This window comes from Procambarus clarkii, chromosome 20 (genome assembly GCF_040958095.1).
Source record: "Procambarus clarkii isolate CNS0578487 chromosome 20, FALCON_Pclarkii_2.0, whole genome shotgun sequence".
Taxonomy (NCBI): Eukaryota; Metazoa; Arthropoda; class Malacostraca; order Decapoda; family Cambaridae; genus Procambarus; species Procambarus clarkii.
Genome location: NC_091169.1, coordinates 45,043,869 through 45,069,232, shown reverse-complemented (window position 1 = coordinate 45,069,232; position 25,364 = coordinate 45,043,869). Strand labels below are relative to the sequence as shown.

Genomic DNA, 25,364 nt, shown 5'->3' with positions numbered 1-25,364 from the left:
AACTCTGCCCATTGTTTCTCGCTGGCGCCTGGGATCAAACCCAGGACCACAGGATCACAAGTTCAGCGTGCTGTCCGCTCGGCCAACCGGCTCCCTCCGCATGTGTATACTCGATGTATGCAACATATATTGACAATTACTGTGAAATAACATGTGCAACACAATTAGTGACTAATATTACAAAGAATACATGCCTAGACACTGTAAATAATGACGCGAAAATAAGTTTGTTGCAACTCTGGCTGCTTGAAAACCGCGCGTGACGCCTCGGGGACTCACCGTGCATGAGCGAACATGCAAACTGTGACGTCATCACCCATCTTGTCGGCTCAATTACGTCGCCAGTAAGTACAATTGATTTTTTTTTCCGTGCTCAGGGAACACGACTTGACAGGTTAGGAAGAAAAAAAGATATATTTTTTTTTTTTTTGTATGCGTCTGTGGGTGTCAAATGGTATATAGCCATGCGCCATTTAAGGGTTAATCTTGGGTCTAGTCTGTAATTTTAGTGTACCTGCTTGATGGGGTTCTGGGATTTCTTCTACTCCCCAAGGCCAGGCTTGACTTGTGAGAGTTTGGTCCAACAGGCTGTTGCTTGGAGCAGCATGCAGGCCAACATATCCACCACAGCCCCGTTGGTCCAGCACTTCTTGAAGAAAATGATCTACTTTTCTCTTGAAGATGTCCACTAAATTATCCGGCAATATTTCTTATACTCACTGGGAGGATGTTGAACAACCATAAACCTCTGATATTTATACAGTGTTCTCTGATTGTGCCTATGGTAATCCCTGCCCTTCACTGGCTCTATTCTGCATTTTCTTTCATATTGTTCACTCTAGTATGTTGTTATTTTGCTGTGTAAATTTGGGACCTGGTCCTCTAGTATTTTCCACATGAATATTATTTCAAATCTCTCTCGTCTCCTTTCTAGTGAGTACATTTGGAGAGCTTTGAGATGATCCCAATAATTTAGGTGCTTTATCGCGTCTATGTATGCCATATATGGTCTCTGTATTCCCTCTATTTCAGCAATCTCTCCTGATCTGAAAGGGGAAGTGAGTACTGAGCAGTTCTCAAGATGGGACAGTACAAGTGATTTGAATAGTACAACCATTGTGGTGGGATTTGAACGTTCTCGTAATCCATCCTTTTTTTTTTATCTACTTGTCCTCCATCATTTTTCTGGCTGATGCAACATTTGCTTGGTTATGCTCCCTAAACGTTAGGTCATCCGGCAGCATTATTCCCAAATCCTTTACATGCTGCTTTCCTACTATGGGCAGAATTGATTGTGTTTTGTACCCTGTATTATGTTTAAGATCCTCATTTTTACCATACCTGAGTACAGAGGATCCTCAATTAACAAATTTAATCTGTTCCGGTACCGAGCTCATCATGTGAAATGCTAGTCTTGTGAAACGAATTTCACCATTTAAAATAATGGAAATAAAATTAATCCGTTCCACCACCGAAAAACAACATGATATTCAATTTTTTTCATAGAAAATGGAGCAGCCTACCTGACATACTGTACACTGAACGAACCTTTTTGACATTTTTCTTTTTCAATTTTTTTCAATTTAGTTTTTCATTTTTTATAGACAATGGAGCAACCGACCTGATATTCACTGAAACTTTTTTAATCTTTTTTTCAAATTTTTAATTTTTGTTTTTAATTTTTATAGAAAATGGATTGGCCTACCTGACATACACTGAACAAACCTTTTTAACATTTTTTTTTCAAATTTTTTCAATTATTTTTTATTTTTTCTAAAAAAAAAATCAATGCTTTGCAACATTACAGCAGTCAACCCTTTACATCCCAGCATCATTAGCATCTTTTAAACAAAAATTAATTGATGTGCATTGTCGGAAGCGTCCGAGAATTTGCGAGAACCAGCGGGAACGCTAGGAAGCACCACATGGTTTTCTCGTTAATCGAGTGGAAACTCGTCAATCCAGGCAAATTTTCTGCAAGTGGCTCGCTCGTTACTTGAAATGCTCGTAGATGGGGCTGGTCGTCACTCGAGGTTCCTCTGTACAGTACGTGGAATTTATCACTGTTAAACATCATGCTATTTTCTGTTATTTTCCAAGTCGTAAACTTTATTAACACTTTCGCGCTATCTGGACGCGCCGGCGCGTCCCGTTTCGTCTAACGCTAACGCATAGTGGACATAAAGTTGAGTCCTCTTTTAAAATATTTGTATAAAATTCAATTTTTATCCGATTTACTTTGGGTTTGTTTCAAACTGCGCGCTATGAGGCTCTCTTTCTCACCACTAGGCTGCATGGTACAATAAGTTCATGAAAGGTGTGGATAACTTCGATCAAATGGTATTTTGTCCCAAACGGGTTGCAGGTGGGTGACTTTAGCCGTTTATACTGGTAATGCTTCCCCCATATCATGTATTATATGCATATGTCTGTTTAGGGAATTTTATTCCGATCAATATACAACCAAAAATAACTGTGTGCAACAAGTATAAACTTGACAAACATAACAAAAGTAAAAACATTTCGTGTGTGTTTGACGCTCACTGATATGTTCCAGCATTGTTTTATATTTGGCGCTATTCTAACTTACGCTTTGTTGATATTTTTTACCTATGGGCACATAGAACATTCTATTGCGAACACATTGACACAAAAATGAATGACGTACATAGAAAATTAATGTCATGAGAGTGAAATAAGTATAAACTTTCAAAGCGCCGTGCGTCGTCCCGTCACCGATACCGGGTAACAATTTCACCACTTCCCACACTCTTGCGGGCGGGCCGCATCATTATTCTACGCTTATATTCATATCACCGTGTTGGGAATTTCATTGCGAGTCCATTGATACCAAAATTAACGCTGTAGAATAAGTGTGGAGGTGATTACAATCCCAAGAGTAAAAACATTTTGTTGCTGATGGGCGCTCACGGCGAGTCATCTTCGTAGTTATTTATTTGGTGCTGGTATCCCTATACGTTTCGTGACTTTTTTTACTGATGTTCTTCTAGAGAATTTTATTGCGAACACGTTGGTACCAAAATGAAATACGTAGCATGAGAACTAAGGTCAGAAGAGTAAAAAGAGTATACACATTTTTGTTTTTACGCTTAAGCGATAAAAACGCTGCGCGCACATTCGGTTGGCTGAGTGACCTTTGCGGAAAGCGCGAAAGTGTTAATATCGGCTTGAAGTTTTTCAATGTCTTCAGCAGAGGTAATTTTCATGCAGATTTTTGTGTCATCTGCAAAGGATGATACGAAGCTGTGACTTGTATTTTTGTCTATAATCTGAAATGTGAATAAGGAAAAACAGTGGTGCAAGAACTGTACCCCTAAGGTGCAGTGTCTGAGGTACAGAATAACTGCGCTTGTACTCGATTTTATATGGTTGACTGTTACTCTTCATGTTCTGTTCGACAGAAAACTGGGTATCCAGTGTCCTACTTTACCAGTTATTCCCATTGACATCATTTTGTGTCCTATCACTCCATGGTCACATTTATCGAATGCCTTTGCAAAGTCCGTGTATATCACATCTGCATTCTGTTTTTCTTTTAATGCCTCAGTGACTGTCATAGTGGTCAAGTAGCTGTCAGACGATCGTACGATCGAGACACGATCTTCCCGCTCTAAATCCATGTTGGCCTGGTTTGCGAAGGTCATTGGTTTCCATGAAACTGGTGACCTGACTCCTGATCACTCTCTCAAATACTTTTATTATGTGGGACATTAGTGCAAATGGTCTATAATTCTTTGCTCCCTCCCTTGTGTAGAGGGGCTATGTCTGCTGATTTAAGCACATCTGGTATTTCCCCCCCTGTGTCCAAGCTCTTCCTCCACACTATACTGAGTGCCTGTGCTACTGGCACCTTGCATTTCTTTATAAATTTTGAATTCCATGAATCTGGACCCAGAGTAAGTGAATGGGAATGTTTTAAATTTCTCTTTCAAAATCTTCCACACTCATGTTGATATCAGTTATATTTACAGGGGTTTGGATATCACCCTTAAAGAAGTTGTCTGGATCTTCCACTTTCATGCTGTTTACTGGAATACTAAACATGTTCTCATACTGCTTTTTTAGTATCTCACTAATTTCTTTGTGAGAAATCAGTGTATGTACTCAGTGTATGAACCTTCACTCGTACAAATAGTTCAATACTGGCAGTGGTTTTTGCTTTTGATTTTGCATCAAAAGTGTGGTCAGATCTATTGTAATGTGAGAATGAGGTTGCTATTGTGTTCAGTTAGGTCTCTCATCAAGCGTGAACATTTTGTGCCATTGATGTATGAACTACATGATGTTGGCCAGATAATGTTCTGCTCAGTGAACCTTGAAAAATTGTTGCTTTAACCCTTTAACTGCGCAACTCGCCTGCAGGCCCAGGTCTGGGGTGCGCTACGTGCCTCCAGGTATTTGTATTTTTCACGTTCCATTCAAGACTCCCGCGGCTACATGGGGTTCACATCAACTTCCTCAAGGTTCTTGTAAACAGACGCCATCTTTAAAAAAAATCATGGTCCACATTCCCGGGTGTGAGAGCCTCAGTAGTAAGTGAGCAACCAAGGCTGGCGCTCGCAGCATGAGCGCACAGCACTGCTGTTCAGTGTGTGACCACAGCATCACCTAATAATGTCAAAATATATATATAACCTGTATTATTTAGCCATGATAGTATTATAGAAGAGCCCGAGTGTGATAATGACTGGGTACAATGTTCAAATATCAATGAGTCAATGCTGTTCACGATGTTCACAGTGTTAGCCACAGCACCACAGCATTATTTCGTCCATCTATGAATCTTCAAACGACTTCTTAGGTTCCTTTTCAAAATAAACTTGTAGTCAATTATTCATTTACAGGAATTAGTGAGCAGGATTGTGGTTATAATTAGCGTTGTGCATAGTATTGTGGAAGGAGGAATTTTGGTGAGGGAGGGAGGGAGGGAGGGAGAGAATTTAGGTAGCCTCACTGTGTGGCAGCCACTCTTGTTTTGCTCACCATACTAGCTTCGTGGTTCGTTATGGGGAACACATATGTACATGGGTATATACAGTGTGTGTGTATATAGTGTAATAACAGCAACAGGAGTATGTTGAGTGGAGCTATTTTGGTGAGGGAGGTGATGTCGTAATCGTAGTGTTATCTGCTGTCTGCTGTGTGATTTCTCATGCAGTGTATGGTGGCCACGGTACTGTTTGGACACAATACCAGCTTACTTGCATAGTTCTGGTAAATAAAACATGTAGATAAGTATATATAACATGTGTAAATAGTGTAATAAAAACAATAACAGTATGGTGGGAGGAGCAATGTTGGAGAGAAAGATATTGGAGTGAGGGAGGGCCTGTCAGGGTGTTGCTGCTCATGCTCGCGATGTTCTGAATGTGTTGGTGATAAATGTATATAGCGTGTGACAGTGTATAGTGTGTACATATGTTGTAAATATACATAAATGAACATGGATCATTGGTGTGAATAACTGTATGATGGGAGGAGCAATGTTGGCGAATACAATGTTGGAGGAGTGAGAGAGGGCTGGCTGGGTGTGGCTGCTCACACTCGCGGTGTTCTAAATGTGTTGATGGTGAATGTATATAGTATGTGACAGTGTGTCTGTAAATAGATTGTATATACATAAATTAGCATGATACATGATAAATATGTGTACACAAGTGTCATGCACGTAACACAGTGTCGACCAGACCACACACTAGAAGGTGAAGGGACGACGACGTTTCGGTCCGTCCTGGACCATTCTCAAGTCGATAATTACAATTAGCGTTGTGTGTAGTATTGTGGAAGGAGGAATTTTGGTGAGGGAGGGAGGGAAAGAATTGAGGTAGCCTCACTGTGTGGCAGCCACTCTTGAATCGACTTGAGAATGGTCCAGGACGGGCTGAAACGTCGTCGTCCCTTCACCTTCTAGTGTGTGGTCTGGTCAACATACTTTAGCCACGTTATTGTGACTCATCGCCTGCATAACAGTGTCCTTGGACAGTACGGATGTTTTACTGCCATAATATAGTGTACGTGTTCATTATACATAGGATTAGCACGTAAAAACAAATAAAATGTATTTGGAACTGTGCGCAAAAAATGAACAAAAATATATTGGCCGCAACTCACGGGCCCCGCCCCAGGCGCCCTACTGGCCCCGGGAGTGTATGTCACGGGTGAACGGGGAATAATGACGTCACGCGTCAACTTATGGACCCCATAGCAGCCAAAGTAAGTACAATTTCAAATTTTTTTTGACATACCCATACTGAGGGAAGGGTTTTTGACACTTTAAAAAAAAAAAAAAATTCAAAAGAATTTATTTCCTGCGCACTGGGGGGGGGGGGGTGTCATATTTGGAGGCAGCGCAGTTAAAGGATTAAGCTCAAAGGCAGGCAGAACTGGAGATGGTGAAGAGGCAAACACAGTTTCTCAGAGGGATTTAAAAGAAGCTATAGGAAAAAAACAGTGTTGAATGTAATGAAACGCCATTTTCTGGGTGAGTCCCAGAGGCTCCCGGAGCCATCCATGGCTGATGTAGATATACTAACTATTTTGCATCAGTCGATGTGGGCTGAGTTCTAGTCTACCGGGGACCACGAGCCAGATCCTGGCCCCCTCACAGAGGCACGGGGAGCAATGGCCCATAGCAATGGCACATGTGATTTGGAGCATTCTGTATCTGCCATCGACCGGGACAGGCACCCAGAAAGGTAAGCGCCACAAAACAAACCCCTATTCTGGTTAACAACGAAAATTGACAAACGAGTGGACAGAACTCCCCAAAAGAAAAAACGAGCAAACAAGTATGACGTCACACGAGCCGCGCTGCATGTCTGCACAGCTTCCCCCCTCCCCGGGAGGGGGAAGGGGGAGCCCCAGACCTCCGAGCCGGCGATCGACGCCCCAGTTCAGAGGCTGGATATCAAAACCCGCGAAAAAAACGCAGACCGGAGGGTGGGAGGGATGCCGGGGAGCCTCTGGGACTCACCCAGAAAATGGCGTTTCATTACATTCAACGCTGGTTTTCTGGGGGGGGGGGAACCCTATGGCTCCCCGGAGCTACCTCACCAAAGACTACCAAGAAAACCAAGGGGACTTACCCTGGAGGCGGTCGGTGCTCCACTCCTCAAAGCGAAGACGAGACAACGGGCTGCAACCGCCGACCTAAAGCAACACAGGCCCGACTGGGCCCAGGAACGTTTACAAGGTAGCGTGCAGCCAGGACCCTGTTTAACCGCCAAAATTCCATGCCCGAATGTCAGCCCAAGACATATTTCTGAAGACGGCAGCAAGAGCAGCAAACTTACGAACGTCATGGGCACGGGGATAGACCGCAGGCTGGCTGGGTTTAATAACCCTGCGGACTACCTGAGAGACCCGAACCCGCGAACAAGGGGAAGAAGGGAAACCGGATCAACCCAAAGTGCATCCCCGGACACAGAAGCCATGGCGCGCAGATAATGGAGGAAGGCCGCAAACGGACACAACACATGGTGAACCCCCGGCCTGACAAACCAAGCATCCACAACCCAAGGACCCCTCCGGAAAGCAGCAGTCTCATTCTTCGCCAGAAAAGAGGGAGACGGCTGCAAACGAACAAACCGAAGACCACGACCAAAGGAGCAAAAACATCTGCGCCGGAGAAGAGCATGAAGCTCTGCCACGCTACCCCCAGAGGCTAATGCCAACAGAAAAAGAGCCTCAGCAAAAAAATCTTGAACCGAAGGGGCCACAACAAACTGAGGAGAGGAAAGATAGAAGAGCACTCTGTCCAAGGACCAGGACGACTCAAGCGGTGCATGAGCAGGCCGGAGGTGAAACCACGCCCGAGACAGCTTGCGAAACGGCGCAGAAATAACATCAATACCGAAAGCAAGCTGCAGCGGCTCCGCCAGTGCCGCACGATACAAGGCGCCAGTATTAGGCATCAGATGACGGTCCTGAAACAACCAAGAGAGAAAGGACAACACCACCCGAACCGAAAGCGAGGAACAATGACGAAGGGTCAAAAAGATCCGGAAGAACCGCCAGGAAACTTCATACTGCCACCGAGAGGAAACTCGCAGGTGAGAAACCAACAAGGAAGCCATAAAGATGGTGATAAACATGAGTCAAAAACACCAAACGCGAAGACTCGCGGAGAAGAGCGAACCAGTCACGTACTGGACCGGCCCGATCTCCTGAAAGAGGCGGAGCCACGGAAAAACTTCCGGGTGCGGACACCGGGCAAGAAGCGCCTGAAACCATGGCTGGGCCGGCCACCACAGGGCTAAGAGGCCCACTCGACCCTGGTAAGTCTCCAAGCGAGTCAAGACCTGGAGCAGCAGCTGAACCGGGAGAAAGAGGTACAGGAACCCCCACCTCGACCAGTCCGGCTGAAAAGCATCGATCCCGACGGCCTCACAGTCGGGGAAGGGTGCCACGTAAACCGGAAGATGCCTCGACCACGCCGACGCGAAGAGGTCCACCTCCGGGCGCCCGAATGTCCGGCAGAGCCAACTGAAGGAGTCGGCATCGACTGTCCATTCCGTGGACAGGGGAACGAACCTGGACAGGCCATCAGCCAGGACGTTGGACACCCCCCGGACGTGAACCGCCAGGAGAGCCAAACCCCAAGAACTCAGCAGACGAGTCAGCCGAAGCGACCAACCCCAAAGAGCCAAGGACCCCATCGAACCCCTTCGGTTCAGACAATGAACCACCGGGGAGCATTCCGAATTGAGCTGGATCGTCGATCCGCGGGCGACTCGAACCTTCCGAAGCGCAAACCACACTGCCGCGAACTCCTGCACCATGCTGTGGACTCGACGAAAGGGCAGACCCCCACCGTCCCTGGCTGGCCTGGTGTGCACTGGTCACAAAACCCCAGCCTAGAGACGACGCGTCCGTGAACACATCAAGCGAGGGCTCGGGCAGGCGCCAAGGCACTGAACCCCGAAAAACCCGAAGAGGAAGCTGGCGATGCAACAGCCGACCCAAAGCCCCCAGGGGTCGAACCCAACGATCACGAGACAGGCGGAAAGGACGTCCCCGAAGGAACCAGAACAGCCGACGAAGCCAAACCCGACCCAGCGGGTAGACCAACATCGCGAAGTTCAGGCTCCCGCACAAACCTTCGAGCAACTGCCAGGTGCCCCTGAAGCCCCCCAGAAACAGACACAGGCGAGACCGCAGCTGAAGGAGAGACTCCGGAGGAAGAGACAAGGAAGCGGTCTGAGAGTCCCACACAAGACCCAGCCAGGACCGAATCTGGGAGGGCACCAGATGAGACTTCCGCCAGTTTACCAGGAACCTGAACCTGGAGAGCTGGGAAAGAACCAAATCCCTGGCGAGCAGACACGCGGACTAACTGGGAACCCAAACCAGCCAGTCGTCGAGGTAAGCTAACACCCAAACACCGAACAGACGCAGACAGGAAACGCCCCACAATAAAACCGAGCCAGTCCCGGAACCCCACATAAATAGGGACGTGCCAATACGTGTCCTTGAGATCCAGGGACACCATCCAAGCGTCCGGCTCCAACAGAAGCTGGACCTGGGACAGAGTGGTCATCCGAAACAAGGGGCAAGAAACCCAAGGGTTCAGAAGGAACAAGTCCAGAATAAACCGAAGGTCTGCACAGTCCCATTTCAGAACTGGAAACAGGCGGGAAACCCACCTGAGGGACGGAGTCGTTTCAACCAAGCCCAAGCGTACAACCACTCCATCGGGTCATTTTCCAAGATGACCCGACAGAGCGCAGGAGAGGAAGCCTGCCCCGTCAGCCCTGAGCCTCCCGTAGGAGGAGGAACAACCCAACGCCACTGCAGGCTGCGAGAAACAACCCGAAAAGCCCACAAATCATGGGACCAGGCGTGAGCGAACAGAGACAGCCTCCCCTCATCGCCCTGTCAATGGGGCGAACCGCGAAAGGGCCGCAGCCCCACCGCAGCGAACGAACACCGCGCCGACCAAGCATAGGTGGGACCGCAGGCGGCACATGCACCGAACCCGACACCTGTGGCCCACCCCGACGAACGGAACTGCGAGCCCTGGTACAACCCCACCAGGAAGGAACCCCCCGGGTCCCCCGGAGCACCAACAACTCAGACATAGGGCGGCAAGAGGAAGAAGCCGCCTGAATATAACGCTCAACCGCAGAAGCCTCAAAAAGCAGAGGACAAAAGGGAGAAGACAACCTAAGAACCAGGGCCCAAACGGATTCCAAAGAGGAAGCCAGGACCGCCTGACGACATGCAAACTGCGCAGCGAAAAACAGCAGCAACGCCTCCCGTAGGATCAGCACAAAAAGCTTCAACATGGCAGACGACGCCCGAGCAGCTGAGACCAAGGCGTCAGACCCAGGAACGGCCCCAAGCGCCTCAACATCCTCCGCATGCCAATCCGAAGACAACTCCAGGAGGGAAAAGAAACGCAGGACCGAAGCCAAAAAGCCACGAGAGCGCACCTCCACCACAAGAGCAGCTGACAGGGAAGGAACTTGCACATGGAGCTGCACCACACCAACATCCTGCAGAAGGGCAGGAGCGAAAAGACACTCAGTAAGGTGCTCAAAGTTCCCCCCAGGTAAACCTGGACCACCGTCAATGCCTCGTGCCACTCAAACGTGCAGGTTCGACAGAATGAGTCCCAAGTATCCAGCGAAAACAAGGGGCAGTCTCCAAGCCAGGACGACCCCGGAACCTCACAACGCACCCAGTAAAGACACGACGATCCAAACCTGAAAGAAGGATCCAGTATGGAGACGTACTCCGGGTCACATAGGAGGTAAGCTGCAAAGGCTGACCGCACCTCAGGCGGAGAGATGCGCGTAGCCGAAAACCTCTGGAAAGACAGAACCGAAGAATCCACAGGGACACGGAACCGAACCCGTGGAGGAGCAGAACCCAAGTCCAAATCGTACATAGAGGGGGGAAAGGAAAACCCCACTCCTTGCAACAGTAAGCCCCGCTCAGAAGGACGGAAAATCCAGGCGGGGTCCAATGCAGCCCAAGGCCCCCAAGTCAGCTCCTCCCCAACCCCAGGAGCCTCTACAGCAGGCCCCGGGGCCGAGCCGTCCTCCAAAGCCCCGGCCTCACAAGAAAAAGCAGGGGCCCACTGGTCAGACCCCGGAGCATCGGCCGGAGGAACAGACCTGAATGCCTCCGTAGCCACCCCGGACAGGGCAACCCCCGAAACTGCCCGAGTCTCAGAAACCTCTAAACCCCACCCCGACCCCGAAGCCCCAGATGCTTAGGGGCCAGAAGCAGGGGGGGGGGCCAAGAATGAACCACCGAAGGGGAAGAACAAGGGGGCGTGGACGGAACCAAGGCCGAAGCGACCAACACCCCCAAGTCCGAGTCCCCTATACACAAAGCGGGGCAGCCTCGGGGCGTCCGGGGAAGTGACAACCCGAGCGCATTGCAATAACCTAAACCTACCTTGCAATGCACGAGCTGCCTGCCCCTGAAGTAAATCATCAGCAGACTGGGTGAATTGAGTCACGAACAAACAACACAGCTCGCAGGACTCGGGGTCGAATGTGTCACCGATCCAACAGGCAGCATGACGGAGGCAAAAACAATGAGAGTCACCCTAAGACAAGGAGACAGAGCAACCCTCAAACTCGCACACAGCAAGAGGGGACGCAAAGGTCTCCTCCATTGGACCCAAGAGCCCCCGCGGGGTTTCCCAGGGCCCCTAGACTAGGTCTGCTAGAGGTTATCCCAGGCAGGGCACTGCTAAGCGGCGTCCCAAACTACCAAGCAATCTGCTAAAAGCTGAACCCATAGGACGTGTCCACTCGCGAGGGCGAAGAAGGGGGTGCCACCACACAACGACCCTAATATAAGGGGAAGGGAAAAACACAAAGCAGGCCCCCCACCAGGCAAAACAAAAAGAAAAGAAAAACCACACAAGTGGACAACGTACCCAGTGTGAACAGAGCCGGCCGCTGTTATAGGTGAAAACTAGCTACGCAGTACCCTGCGCCCCACCAGTGCTATAACTACCACTTACCCCAAGGTAAACAAGGGAGGAAAACCCCCAAACACTCGGGGCGGCCAAACACCAAGCAGCAAAAAGCCAACAGAGGCAGACCCAAGGTGACTTGTGGAAGGCAACCCCAAGCCCCAAGGGCGGTACTTACAGGGCACTCAGGGAAGGTGACCCTAAGCACATGCAGCCCGAGTACCTGAGAATACTACTCCCAGCTCACACGACCACCATAAGAGCAGCACTGAGACAAGACTGGAGCTGGAGCCACACGATCATGCACTATCCCATCAGCCAAGGAACTGGGGCGTGGATCGCCGGCTCGGGGGTCTGGGGCTCCCCCCTTCCCCCTCCCAGGGAGGGGGGAGCTGCGCAGACATACAGCGCGGCTCGTGTGACGTCATGCTTCTTTGCTCGTTTTTATTTTGGGAAGTTCTGTCCACTCGTTTGCCAATTTTCGTTGTTAACCAGAATAGGGGTTTGTTTTGTGGCGCTTACCTTTCTGGGTACCTGTCCCGGTCGATGGCAGATATAGAATGCTCCAAATCACATGTGCATTTCTATGGGCCATTGCTCCCTGTGCCTCTCTGAGGGGGACAGGTTCTGGCTCATGGTCCCCGGTAGGCTAGAACTCCACCCACATCGACTGATGCAAAATATCATCCATATCAGCCATGGCTAGCTCCGGGGAGCCGTAGGGGCTCCCCCCAGAAAAAGGTGAGCAAGAAGTGGACCATTATTGGCAAGATGAAGGTAAGTGATGGAATAGGAGCAGAAGTTGAGGTTAGTATGTTTTTGCTGCTTTACAGGACGAGTACTGTGAGGGGGTAATCATCAAGGACCAAGATGTATGGGACCAATATAAGATTAAAAATTAGGTAATTTGATGCCGAGCACCGTATTAGCAAGGTAAAGTAGGAAACTAGTAAAGTCTTTACCATTGGTATACTGTACTGATGGATATTGGTGCTCTTCAGAAATTTAATTAATTGAACTAAATTTATTCAGCATTTTAAAATTGTTCAATATACATATCCAGAAAGTTGCACCTATTCCTGACATCTACAATGTACACCAATGTGTCAAGGCAAACTCAACTGACATGGGAGAGTAAAAGGCAAATTTGTATAATTTGTCATTTTTTTTTTTACATAAATTAATGTGCATGAGTGTGTGTCTTAAAGTGTATTTTTTTAACCCTTAAAGTGCGCATCACGTCATATGACGTGTTGGACGTTGTTTCAGTCAACTGCGCATCACGTCATATGTGGTGTTGGAGTACTACGCAAGATTTAAATGGCCCGCGGATACACAGGGTTCACCACACCTTCATCAGGGCTCTTGTAAACAGACGCCATTTAAAAAAAAAATCGTGGGCCAAACTTCCGGGTGTTATTGGCCTCAGTATTGAGTGAGCAACCAAGCCTGATGCACGCAGCATGAGCTAACAGCACTGCTGTTCAGCTTGTGACCACAGCATCACCTAAAAATGCCAAAATATACTTGTTAATGCTATTATGTAGCAATGATATTATTACAGAAGACCCCTGACTGTGATAAAAGTGACCAGGGTTCTGATAATAGCAGGATTGTGGTGATATTTAGCGCTGTACGCCATGGAGGGAGGAGTAATGCTGTGGGAGGGAGGGTGGTGGCGATGTCTTCTGTGGCCACCTTTTATTGACTGCACTCAGCATACCAGCTTAGTGGTTCGCTATGGTGAACACAAATGTAGATACTTATATATAACGTGTGTATAGAGGGTATAAACAGCAAGAGAAGGTTTGGAGCCGCCATTTTGGTGAGGGCGGTGGTGTCGTCTGCACGACGCCACCGTGCAGACGACGGTGTTGTTTACTGCCCTGGAAACACAAACCAAAACTGTCTCTATTTTCCGCTTGTTACAACTTGTAATAAAGTTATTACTTCTTGGCTTAACGTGTTTATGACGTATTAGAACATTGTTACAACTTGCTATATTGGTTGTTATAACTGGTTAGGAAGTGTTAAAACTTGTTCGAACGTTGTACCAACGTCGTAGTTTCGGTGTGTGTTTGGCGGGTGGTTACCACGATGGTCTTTGGGCACCATACCAGTTTATTTGTACAAGTATGGTGAATAAAACAGGTAGATATTTATATATAATGTGTGTATATAGCGTAATAACACCACACAGTATTGTTGGAGGAGAAATATTAGTGCGTCTGGCCTTGAGGGCGGCAGCCATCAGCTGACTGTGTGAGGTCCTACGTCTTTGTGCCTTTACTCACCATACAAGCTTAGAGATACAGTTATGGTGAACAAAACATGTAAATACTTATATATAACGTCTGTATATAAGATATATAGCATAATAACACCACACAGTATTGTTGGAGGAGAAATATTAGTGCGTCTGGCCTTGAGGGTGGCAGCCATCAGCTGACTGTGAGAGGTCCTACGTCTTTGTGCCTTTACTCACCATACAAGCTTAGATGTACAGTTATGGTGAACAAAACATGTAAATACTTATATATAACGTCTGTATATAAGATATATAGCGTAATAACACCACACAGTATTGTTGGAGGAGAAATATTAGTGTGTCTGGCCTTGAGGGCGGCAGCCATCAGCTGTGTGAGGTCCTACGTCTTTGTGCCTTTACTCACCATACAAGCTTAGATGTACAGTTATGGTGAACAAAACATGTAGATACTTATATATAACGTCTGTATATAGTGAATTATAGCAAAAACAGTATTGTGGGAGAGTCAGATGACTGGAGGGAGGGTGTGAGTGGCTGGCTGGTACACGGCGGTCACTCCTCATTACTTTTTGACTCATAATAGCTACTTAGTGGTTCATTATAGTGAACAAAACATGCAGATACTTATATATAACCTGTGCTTATAGTGTAATAACCGACAAAGTATTTGTTCACTGATTGATGAACATAATTGAATCAACAATATGCACACCATATTTTTGAGTACAGCAATGATTCACTCATTTTATTATATAAATATATCAAACTACACACTATTGAATAATATTACAGCAAAAAAATATGAAAAATCAATCAGAGACATTGAAATAATTAGGTAATTATCTCTTTGTGGCAACTCCGGCCTGACAGCTGGCGAGCAACAGACCACCTGGGACGCATGCTGAGTCAGCGCCTATAATTTGCCAGACTTCCCCACCCTATAGCGGGCAATATATGCCACTTACGATTTTTTAATTATTTTTCCCGTGATCAGTGAACACAAATTAACAGGTTAGGAAGAAAAAATAATTTTTTTTTTTTCAAAATGACATGCGCCTGTGGGGATGACAGGATATTAAACCCCGAGCATGTTAAGGGTTAAGCAAAGAATACAAGACTACTGTACTTACATTATGTATTTATACATTGCACTGTACTATAATTTTTATCATCTGTATTACGTGTATTGTTAAAATAACAAAATTCATTTTTAAAACTTTTACTACGAAACTTTAATTTCATAAAGTTTTCATAAAGACCCCTATACTCTTCTTGGGTCCATATGGGACTACAAACAAAGATTTTATTGTCATAATTGTATAGCTCTTAGTAGCTAGCTACAGCATTGTAGCTGTCAAGCCTTAGGGAATCACACCAGGCCTCCGAGACCCCTCTCAAGCCTACCAGAAGCCAGGACCAAAATCTAATTACAGGCATACCTCAGTTTAAGAGTTTAATTGGTTCCTGGAGACGCCTCATATTCCGAAAACTCGCATTCCGAAGCTAATTTTCCCATAAGAAATAAAGGGAAATGAATTAATCCGTTCCTGACTACCCCAAAAACCCCACATCAAACTAAATGTTTATACCTAATTCATCTAAATAAACCTACAAAACTATGTTCAAGTTATTACTTACCTTGCTGTTGAATGCTGTAGGCGTATGGAAGATGGTGAGGAGGTGGGAGGAAGAGAGGAGTTACTGTTTGGAAGGGGAGTCCCCTTCCATTATCACATCAGGCAGTGAGGACTTCACTGGTATGCACACTCTGGCACATTTTGCCTGCATACCACTAGGACTTGCTTGTTTTACTAAGAATTTGTCTAATGACACTTGTTTTTCCCTACATTTTAACACTTGTCTGTAGTAAGACATCACATTATCATTTAAAAGGTCAATGCAACGGCCTGCTACAGCTTTATCTGGGTGAGTTTTTTCAACAAAACTTTGTAGTTCTTCCCATACTTCACACATTTTCTTAATCAAGAAGGGACATCCTCTACTGCCTCTACTCACAGCTATTTTCTTAGGTTGAACCTTTCCAATGGCTTTCTTGAGACCCATGGCAAGATATATAATGACAACTTTTATGCTCAAATGGCCAAAAAAACGATAAAAAACTGTAAATCCTTGTGAAGAATTCAGGTGGGATAGTCACTGGACACGAGACACTGGTAAACTGAGGCGCGATCGTCATGCCACCACGCGCCAGTCGGCCTGTACACGTATCAACAAACTCGTGTTGCGAGGTAACCTTCGCCTTCCGAGACATATTTTCCGAGGAAATCCTGCTCGTCTTCCGAAAAACTCGCATACAGGGACAATCGCATTCCGAGGTACCACTGTAACATGGTGCTTTGACATCTTCATAAGTCAGCCTGTATGCCAGTCAGGGATTTGGTTCTATTCCAGTTGAACCACTTTGACTTTCTAGTCAACTGGAGGAAGTCCCAGTTGATGCCTCCTCTCTGCTGCAGTAAGAACTTTTTGCAGCTGTGCCTTCAATGCAAGGTGGTGCTGGGGAGGTCCCTGCTTTCCCATTGGGACCTCAAGTGCCACTTAGGCTGTATTTGGCTGATGATGCTGTACCATATTTTCCAGTGGGCATTCTTTTGCTACAGTCGAGACTATTTGGTGTGTGATCTGCAATGCTCATAGAGGATCTTGGTTTGTTATTTACCTTACCTAGGTTATCAGTCCAGTGAAACCATCAAACCTCTATCACTCAGGCTGTTTACAGATGTGTCATATCTTGTATTCAGTTAGTGCACCTCACAGTACAGTAGACCGCAATAGTCTATCTGCTGCAATCTACTGGTGTGTCTGTCTCTTGTGCAGGAGCTCCACAAGAGACAGACAAAAATTTGGTTTGTCTGTCTTTTGCAGAGCTCTGCTCCCTGCCTTCATTCTGATTGTGCCCTGGTGATCCACTGCCTAAACCTGGGGTTTTTGGCTTCTTGGAATTTCATCCTCAGTGTGGTTCCCATTTAGTGTAAGTTGAACACCTTTGCAAATGGCCTTTCTCACCTCCATATGAAGTTGGCGAGTTATCAGTAGATGAGGCCTTTTTCCTTTGTCTTTGCAAGTCATTCGACTGTCCGTCTGTTTGCCTCTGTGTGAAATTGGCAGTTTGCAGTTTATTAGACTGTTTCCAGATTGCCAGGCAGTTGTAGTGGCCCACTTTTGCCTGAACAGGAGGCAAAAGGTCATTGGTCTTCTCTTTACCGGTCAAGAACTTTCTCTCTGTGTGAGATAAGAGGAGACGTTACCAGCTGAATGCTTTTCCTGCCACCCATAAGGCCAATTCAGCCCTTGTTTCTGGCCCTTATGGCCTGTTGTCACAGCCCTCTCTCCTTCCTGAGTCTCCTCTTCTTCCAGTGGGATATGGAATTGACCTGTTGTGCTTGGAGATATTAGGCTGTGTTTTTGTCACCTGTGTATGGGTTGGGTGGTAAACCTGTTATTGCAGAACTGATGTTCTCTAGCCATCTTCTCTCACTGAGGAAGCCCTTCCAGAACTTAAGCATTATATGTAACGAAATGGCATTTTCCAGTAGGCCCTCATAACTACTTTGTTCCCTTTTTTCTCTCTTGTGAGTTGGGGGAAATTTTGCTTAGTGTTATTCATGAATGAGGTGGCTGGCTGGCGGAGACCCACAGTGACCATGACTGTCACCAGATGGCAGTCTGACACATTACGGCTGGGGTGTTTACCCCACAGCATTGATTGTTTGCCTTGTTTTCTTCAGGTTTACTAATTTCCCTTCAAGCAGTTGCTTGTTTTTAAGTGTTTATACTATCTTGTAAATTTTTCCTTGGTCTTGAGTTGATCTCTAATCCCCAAGTTCCCCCTCACTTTGTATAGAGATGCCAGATTCGTGTCTTGGCTTCTAATAGGATTTGATGGATCTCGAAAGCCTGGTGCAAGTCCTAAGAGTTTAGCAGCCAGTGATATAACTCGGTGAACTATGAGAAAAGGGTATTTAATATTATTCAACACTTGGTCATATTTTTTTTTTTTTAATAAAAACAAAAACATTGCTCTTGAACAGAAACTAATTATTCCTGGCAGATTTTGATTTACTGCATCAAGTGATGTTTTTGCTATCACTGCCAAACAGTTTTTGCTACCAAGCCCAAACTTCTGTTCTAGAGACTAGATGTTTAGACTCGTGTTTCAGTGTGTGGAAACCTTTTTTGAATCGTTTGGTAAAGGTAGCATATTGCAGTGAACATTTGCTTTTGTCTTTCAACCATAACAGTATATAGAATCAAAAAGGTTAATGCACTGGTCGTAGGTAACAAGATATGATGTTGGGAATGCATCTCCACATGCACAATATGACCCTGCAGAGCACTCAAGTTTCTAGAAATGCATTCTGTGTGTTAAATGAAGCACGTGTGATTAGATATGGAATAAGTACAGTATGTGGTTACTCAAATGCTCACCACCTCATGACTCCCATGCAATAACTTGAGAGTGGGCTGAACATATTTGTTTTTATCATCTTTCCAATTAAGACTAAGTGCCACTCCACCCCATTAAAGTGGAACATTGGGGGTATTGATAATGATGACTTAACTTAATGAATAACCAATTTACCTCAACATTAGTATGAAGTCGGAGGAGTGAGAGGCCAAACTGTGTATCTTTCCGGAATGGCTGTAAACACACAATCCTCACTTTGTCCCATTTTTCTCTAAAAGCTTCACTACTCATATCGCCTGCAATGAACAAAAATAATGTGAGTATGATTTTTAAATAAATATGGATACTTAAGCATAAAACAAATTTTAACTGTTTTCTATATTTCTATTTTCCACCATTTACACTGCTGGATACCTCCTGGATGGGGTTCTGGGAGTTCTTTTACTTCCCAAGCCTGGCCTGGGGCCTGGCTTGACTTGTGAGAGCTTGGTCCAACAGGCAGTTGCTTAGAGCGGCCTGCAGGCCCACATATCCACCGCAGCACGGTTGGTCTGGCACTTTTTGAAGAAAACTATCTAGTTTTATCTTGAAGATGTCCATGTTTGTTCTGGTAATATTTCTTATACTCGCTGAAAGTATGTTGAACAACCGTGGACCTCTGATGTTTATACAGTGTTCTCTGATTGTGCCTATGGCACCCCCTGCTCTTCACTGATTCTATTCTGCATTATCTTCCATATCTTTCACTTTGGTATGCTGTTATTTACTGTGTAGATTTGGGACCTGGCCCTCCAGTATTCTCCATGTGTATATTATTTGATATCTCTCTTGTCTCCTTTCTAGGGAGCACATTTGAAGAGCTTTGAGATGATCCCAATAATTTAGGTCCTTTATCGTGATTATATATAACATATATATTCTCTGTATTCCCTCTATTTCAGCAATCTCTCCCCGCTCAGACAGGGAAAGTGAGTACCGAGCAGTACTCAAGACAGGACAGCACAAGTGATTTGAATAGTACACCACTGTGATGGGATCCCTGGATTTTAAGATTCTCGTAATCATTTTTTCTGGCTAATGCAATATTTGCTTGGTTATGCTCCCTAAACGTTTGATCGTCAGACATCATTATTCCCAGGCCCTTTACATTCTGTTTTCCTACTATGGGCAGATTTTATTGTGTTTTGTACCTTATATTTGTTTAAAGTTCTCATTTTTACCATACCTGAGTACGTACCTGGAATTTATCACTGTTAAACATCATGTTATTTTCTGCTGCCCAGTCAAAAACTCACTGGCCCAACCTGCTGAAAGAGGCTGAGCTGCAGAAAGACTCCCGGGTTCGGACACTGAGCAAGCAGCGCCTGAAAATAAGGCTAGGCCAGCCACCGTGGGCCCGGTGGGAAAGCACTCTTCGCTGAAAGGATTTCAGCCGAGCCAGAACCCAAAGCAACAGCTGGAACTGGGAAATAAAGGCACAGGAACCCCCCACCTTGACCAGTCCTGCTGGCAACGTCTTCCGTGAAGGCCTTGCAATCAGGAAACCACTACATATTTAAGGAGACGCCAAGACCACACCGATGCAAAGAGGTCCACCACCGGGCACCCATATGTCCGACAAAGTCAAGGAAGGAGGCGGCAATGACTATCCCTCCGGGAAAAAGGGAATGAAGCGCACAGGCTGTCTGCCAGGACGTGGAACACACCCCCTAATATGAATGGCACAGAGAGCGAAACCCCGAGAACTCAGCAGAAGAGCCACCCGAAGCAACCAGCCCCAAAAGCCACGGACCGCAGAGACCCCCACGGTTGAGACAAGGAACCACAGATGCAATCCGAATCTGAGGAATCCTAGGGCACCTGGAAATGAACCTAGGGAAAACCCTAGATACCACATTTGCCGTCGGAAAAGATGCACCACTTGAACACAGGAAAATTAGTTGTTCATATAGAATGATAAATATATATACTATATATATATATTATTTTCCATAACCCTAAGAGAAGAGCTCCACAGCTAAAACTGCCAGAAAACGGACAGGATACTGAGGTCCAGAGGTTTGGGAGCTGGACGAGCATACAGGGCAAGAATACCGAGCACAAAACTGGAGCCCAGAAGAAAAGAAAGGAAACGACCTAATGACCACAGTTTGGAAACACAAGACTAAGAGACATGATAACCACCCAAACATCCCCAGGAGAACATACAAGGTAGGACATGTGGAATATAAAGAAACTACAAAAATGGCATGCAGCAGCTGGAGTGTAACCATGGAAGGATCCATGGAAAGTATGTCATGCAGCAGAGACATCCGGAAGAAAGGAGTGAAAGCAAACAACACATACCAAGGGAATAAAAGGAATTCCAAGATATATAACTTCCTGAGGAAGAGAAAAGAAAGTCTTATGTGTCAATGCAGACAGGACAGGGCAGGAAAAGATGAATGACTCAAGATGAGTAAAACACCTAGAAAGGGACACCAGAGGAAACAGAGTACCCAAAGGAGCCACAGAGACAAGGAAAGAACTTCCCCAGAAGCAAAGTAGGAAAGAAAGGGAATGCAGGATGCAGGGCTGAGGTGAAGGCTACAAACGGAGAAACGCAGATGCTCCAGAAGCGCAGAAATGGGAATCCCAGGAGAAAACACAGGGAAGAGGCACACCTGAAGAGCTGAAGCACGACCCCCACAACCACAACAAGAGGAGCGCAGCGACATACCTGGTTGATACCTGGTTGATGGGGTTCTGGGAGTTCTTCTACTCCCCAAGCCCGGCCCGAGGCCAGGCTTGACTTGTGAGAGTTTGGTCCACTAGGCTGTTGCTTGGAGCGGCCCGCAGAGCCACATACCCACCACAGCCCGGTTGGTCTGGCACTCCTTGGAGGAATAAATCTAGTTTCCTCTTGAAAATGTCCACGGTTGTTCCGGCAATATTTCTTATGCTTGCTGGGAGGGTGTTGAACAACCGGGGACCTCTGATGTTTATACAGTGTTCTCTGATTGTGCCTATGGCACCCCTGCTCTTCACTGGTTCTATTCTGCATTTTCTTCCATATCGTTCACTCCAGTACGTTGTTATTTTACTGTGTATATTTGGTACTTGGCCCTCCAGTATCTTCCAGGTGTATATTATTTGATATCTCTCTCGCCTTCTTTCTAGTGAGTACATTTGGAGGGCTTTGAGACGATCCCAATAATTTAGGTGCTTTATCGCGTCTATGCGTCCCGTATATGTTCTCTGTATTCCCTCTATTTCAGCAATCTCTCCTGCTCTGAAGGGGGAAGTGAGTACTGAGCAGTACTCAAGACGGGACAACACAAGTGACTTGAAAAGTACAACCATTGTGATGGGATCCCTGGATTTGAAAGTTCTCGTAATCCATCCAATCATTTTTCTGGCTGTTGCAATATTTGCCTGGTTATGCTCCTTAAACGTTAGGTCGTCAGACATTATTATTCCCAAATCCTTTACATGCTGTTTTCCTACTATGGGTACATTTGATTGTGTTTTGTACTCTGTATTATGTTTAAGGTCCTCATTTTTACCGTACCTGAGTACCTGGAATTTATCACTGTTAAAACATCACGTTATTTTCTGATGCCCAGTCGAAAACTTTATTAATATCAGCTTGAAGTTTTTCAATGTCTTCAGCCGAGATAATTTTCATACTGATTTTTGTGTCATCTGCAAAGGATGATACGAAGCTGTGACTTGTATTTTTGTCTATATCTGATATGAGAATAAGGAAAAGCAGCGGTGCAAGGACTGTACCCTGAGGTACTGAGCTTTTAACTGCACTTGGACTAGATTGTATATGGTTGATCGTTACTCGCTGAGTCCTGTTTGACAGAAAACTGAGTATCCAGCGTCCTACTTTACCGGTTATTCCCATTGACTTCATTTTGTGTGCTATCACGCCATGGTCACATTTATCGAAAGCCTTTGCGCAGTCCGTGTATATCACATCAGCATTCTGTTTTTCTTCTAATGCTTCAGTGACTTTGTCGTAGTGCTCAAGTAGCTGTGAGAGGCACGATCTTCCCGCTCAAAATCCATGTTGGCCTGGGTTGTGAAGGTCATTGGTCTCCATGAAATTGGTGACCTGACTCCTAATCACTCTCTCAAATACTTTTATGATGTGCAATGTTAGTGCAACTGGTCTATAATTCTTTGCCAATGCTTTGCTCCCTCCCTTGTGTAGAGGCGCTACGTCTGCTACTTTAAGTGCATCTGGTATCTCCCCCGTGTCCAAGCTCTTCCTCCACACTATACTGAGTGCCTGTGCTACCGGCACTTTACATTTCTTTATAAATATTGAATTCCATGAGTCTGGACCTGGGGCCGAATGCATGGGCATGTTTTCAATTTCTCTTTCAAAATTTAGTGCGCTCGTGTTGATATCAGTTATATTTACAGAGGTTTGAATATCCCGCATAAAGAAATTGTCTGGATCTTCCACTTTCATGTTGTTTATTGGAGTGCTAAACATGTCCTCATTCTGCTTCTGAGATAAGACAAACGATACTGAGATAATGACAAACGTACCAAAACAACCAAGGATACCACAGCAGGGATGCAGGAAACATAACAATCCATGCACCTCCTAACCCTTAACGAAGTGGACATAGCCCAAACCAGAGATATGTCACACCCAGGGGAAACGACAGTCCCCAAGATTAAGAGAGCATGAACTAATTGAAAACTCCAAAAAACCAGCGTTGAATGTAATGAAACGCCATTTTCTGGGTGAGTCCCGGAGGCTCCCCGGAGCTATCCAGGCTGAATGGATATGTATAACTTTCTGGCATCAGTCAAAGTGCTAGGAGTTCTTGCCTACCGGGGACCACGAGCCAGAACCTGGCCCCTTCAGAGAGGCATGAGGAGCAATGGCCTATAGAAACCCCCTTGTGACTGGGAGCATTCTATGTCTGCCATTGACAGGGACAGGCACCCAGAAAGGTAGGTGCCCCAAAACAAACCCCTATTCTGGTGAAATTATTGCTACCGAAAGCCGAACGAGTGGACAGAACTCCCCAAACAAAATTATCAAACTAGCATGACGTCATCACGTCGCTGTGCCATCGTCTGCGCAACCCCCCCTCCCCGAGAGGGGGAAGGGGGAGCCCCAGACCCTCCACGCCGGCGATCCAACTGGCAGTTCTTAGGCTGGATGTCAAAATATGCGAAAAACGCCGCCGACCGGAGGGAGGGAGGGATGCCGGGGAGCCTCCGGGACTCACCCAGAAAATGGCATTTCATAACATTCAACGCTGGTTTTCTGGGGGGAGCCCCGTCGGCTCCCCGGAGCTACCTCACCAAAGATAAGTAAAACAGGGAAGGAACCGGGAGGTGGATACCACACGTCCTAACTGAACAACCAAAACCAGAGACAAAATAAAGACCAAAACGAGAAGAAAAAGACCACCCAGGCCAACGACCAGGACGGCCCCAAAACTCAAGAGCAGGCCAGAGGGGAACAACGCCCAGGACAGCAAGTGGAATGGAGCAGAAGGAACCTCAACACTGAACGCAAGCAGGAGCGGCTCTGCCAGCACCACCCAACAAGAGGTGACAGGACAATCCGAGACGACGGTCCCAGAACAACCCCGAAGGGAAGACAAGCCAACCCTATCAAAGACCGAAGGACCCTTCACAGTGATAGGAAAACCACACATCGCCCCCGAGACGAAACACGCAGGTGGGAGACCAATAACGAACCCACCTGTGCCGACACAAACGACGAGAAACGAACACCACGATCGAGAGCGCAAAACGCGAATCTAAAAACAGCGACCCTGCAACCCAAAGGAGCAACATAACCAGCTCCAGCAGGGAAGAATGATACACGCATCCCCGAGGCATCCAAGAGGAGAACTACCGAGGACGAGAACCGCAGGAAAGCAAGCACACCCGGTCCGGAAAAGGAACAAAGAAAAACCGAAACCAGGACCGGAACCCAGCAAACCCGGTTCCAAAAGTAGGACGTGGAACATGGACAGAGGCCCACCGGAGCACCAAACAGGATAATCAAGAAGCTCTGACCCAGACACACAAAAAAGTGTAGCATGGGGGAGGAAAAACGGAAATAGGTAAGGAAAACCACGAATACGGCCCAAGGAGCGGCCAGGAAGTAACGCACATGACCAACCACAAAATGTGTAGAGGAGCGCGTACATACCTGAGGGACCTTACGGACAGCAGGGTGCAGTCAGGCACCGAAGATAGGCAAGGAAAATGTCCAGACAGGGAAAAGACCCAGGGGTCTACAACGAAAACAAAAGCACCGAAATGTGGGGCAGAGCCCCACAAGACAACAAAAAACAAAAGATGGACAAAAAAGGTACTAAAGACACATGCAAGGTGACCAAACACCACACCAAACACCCCCGTCAGCAGCCATCGACGCAATCCCGCCAAGCGGGGAAGAGTAAACAAGGATGGAACAGTGAACAAGGGTGGCGGAGTAGAGTATCCCAAGAAGATACTCGCTCCAAACGCATGAGCCTAACTAGAGAAGCAAAGCTCTACAAAGTACCAACAATGGAACTCAAACCGTTCCGTACGTCCTAGGAAAAGTCCTGCCAACCTGTGGAGAACTGTGAGGCGGTGCCCAAGCATATAACCAGCAGAGTAGCGTATAATAACTGGTCTACCTGCAAGTGTGGTCTAGAACAGATATGCAAGACACCGTACCGACACTCGGTGCGCCC

At 46.4% G+C, this 25,364-nt stretch overlaps 1 protein-coding gene across 1 annotated transcript in view; it reads right to left on the bottom strand.

Annotated features, from left to right (window-relative positions):
• Window positions 1-25,364, bottom strand: part of LOC123755302 (uncharacterized) — a 144,200-nt gene that overhangs the window by 102,515 nt on the left and 16,321 nt on the right. Inside the window, exon 4 of the mRNA XM_045737791.2 lies at window positions 18,829-18,950. Within this exon, the coding sequence (XP_045593747.1) occupies window positions 18,829-18,950 (122 nt within the window). The remainder of the gene's footprint in view (window positions 1-18,828; window positions 18,951-25,364) is intronic.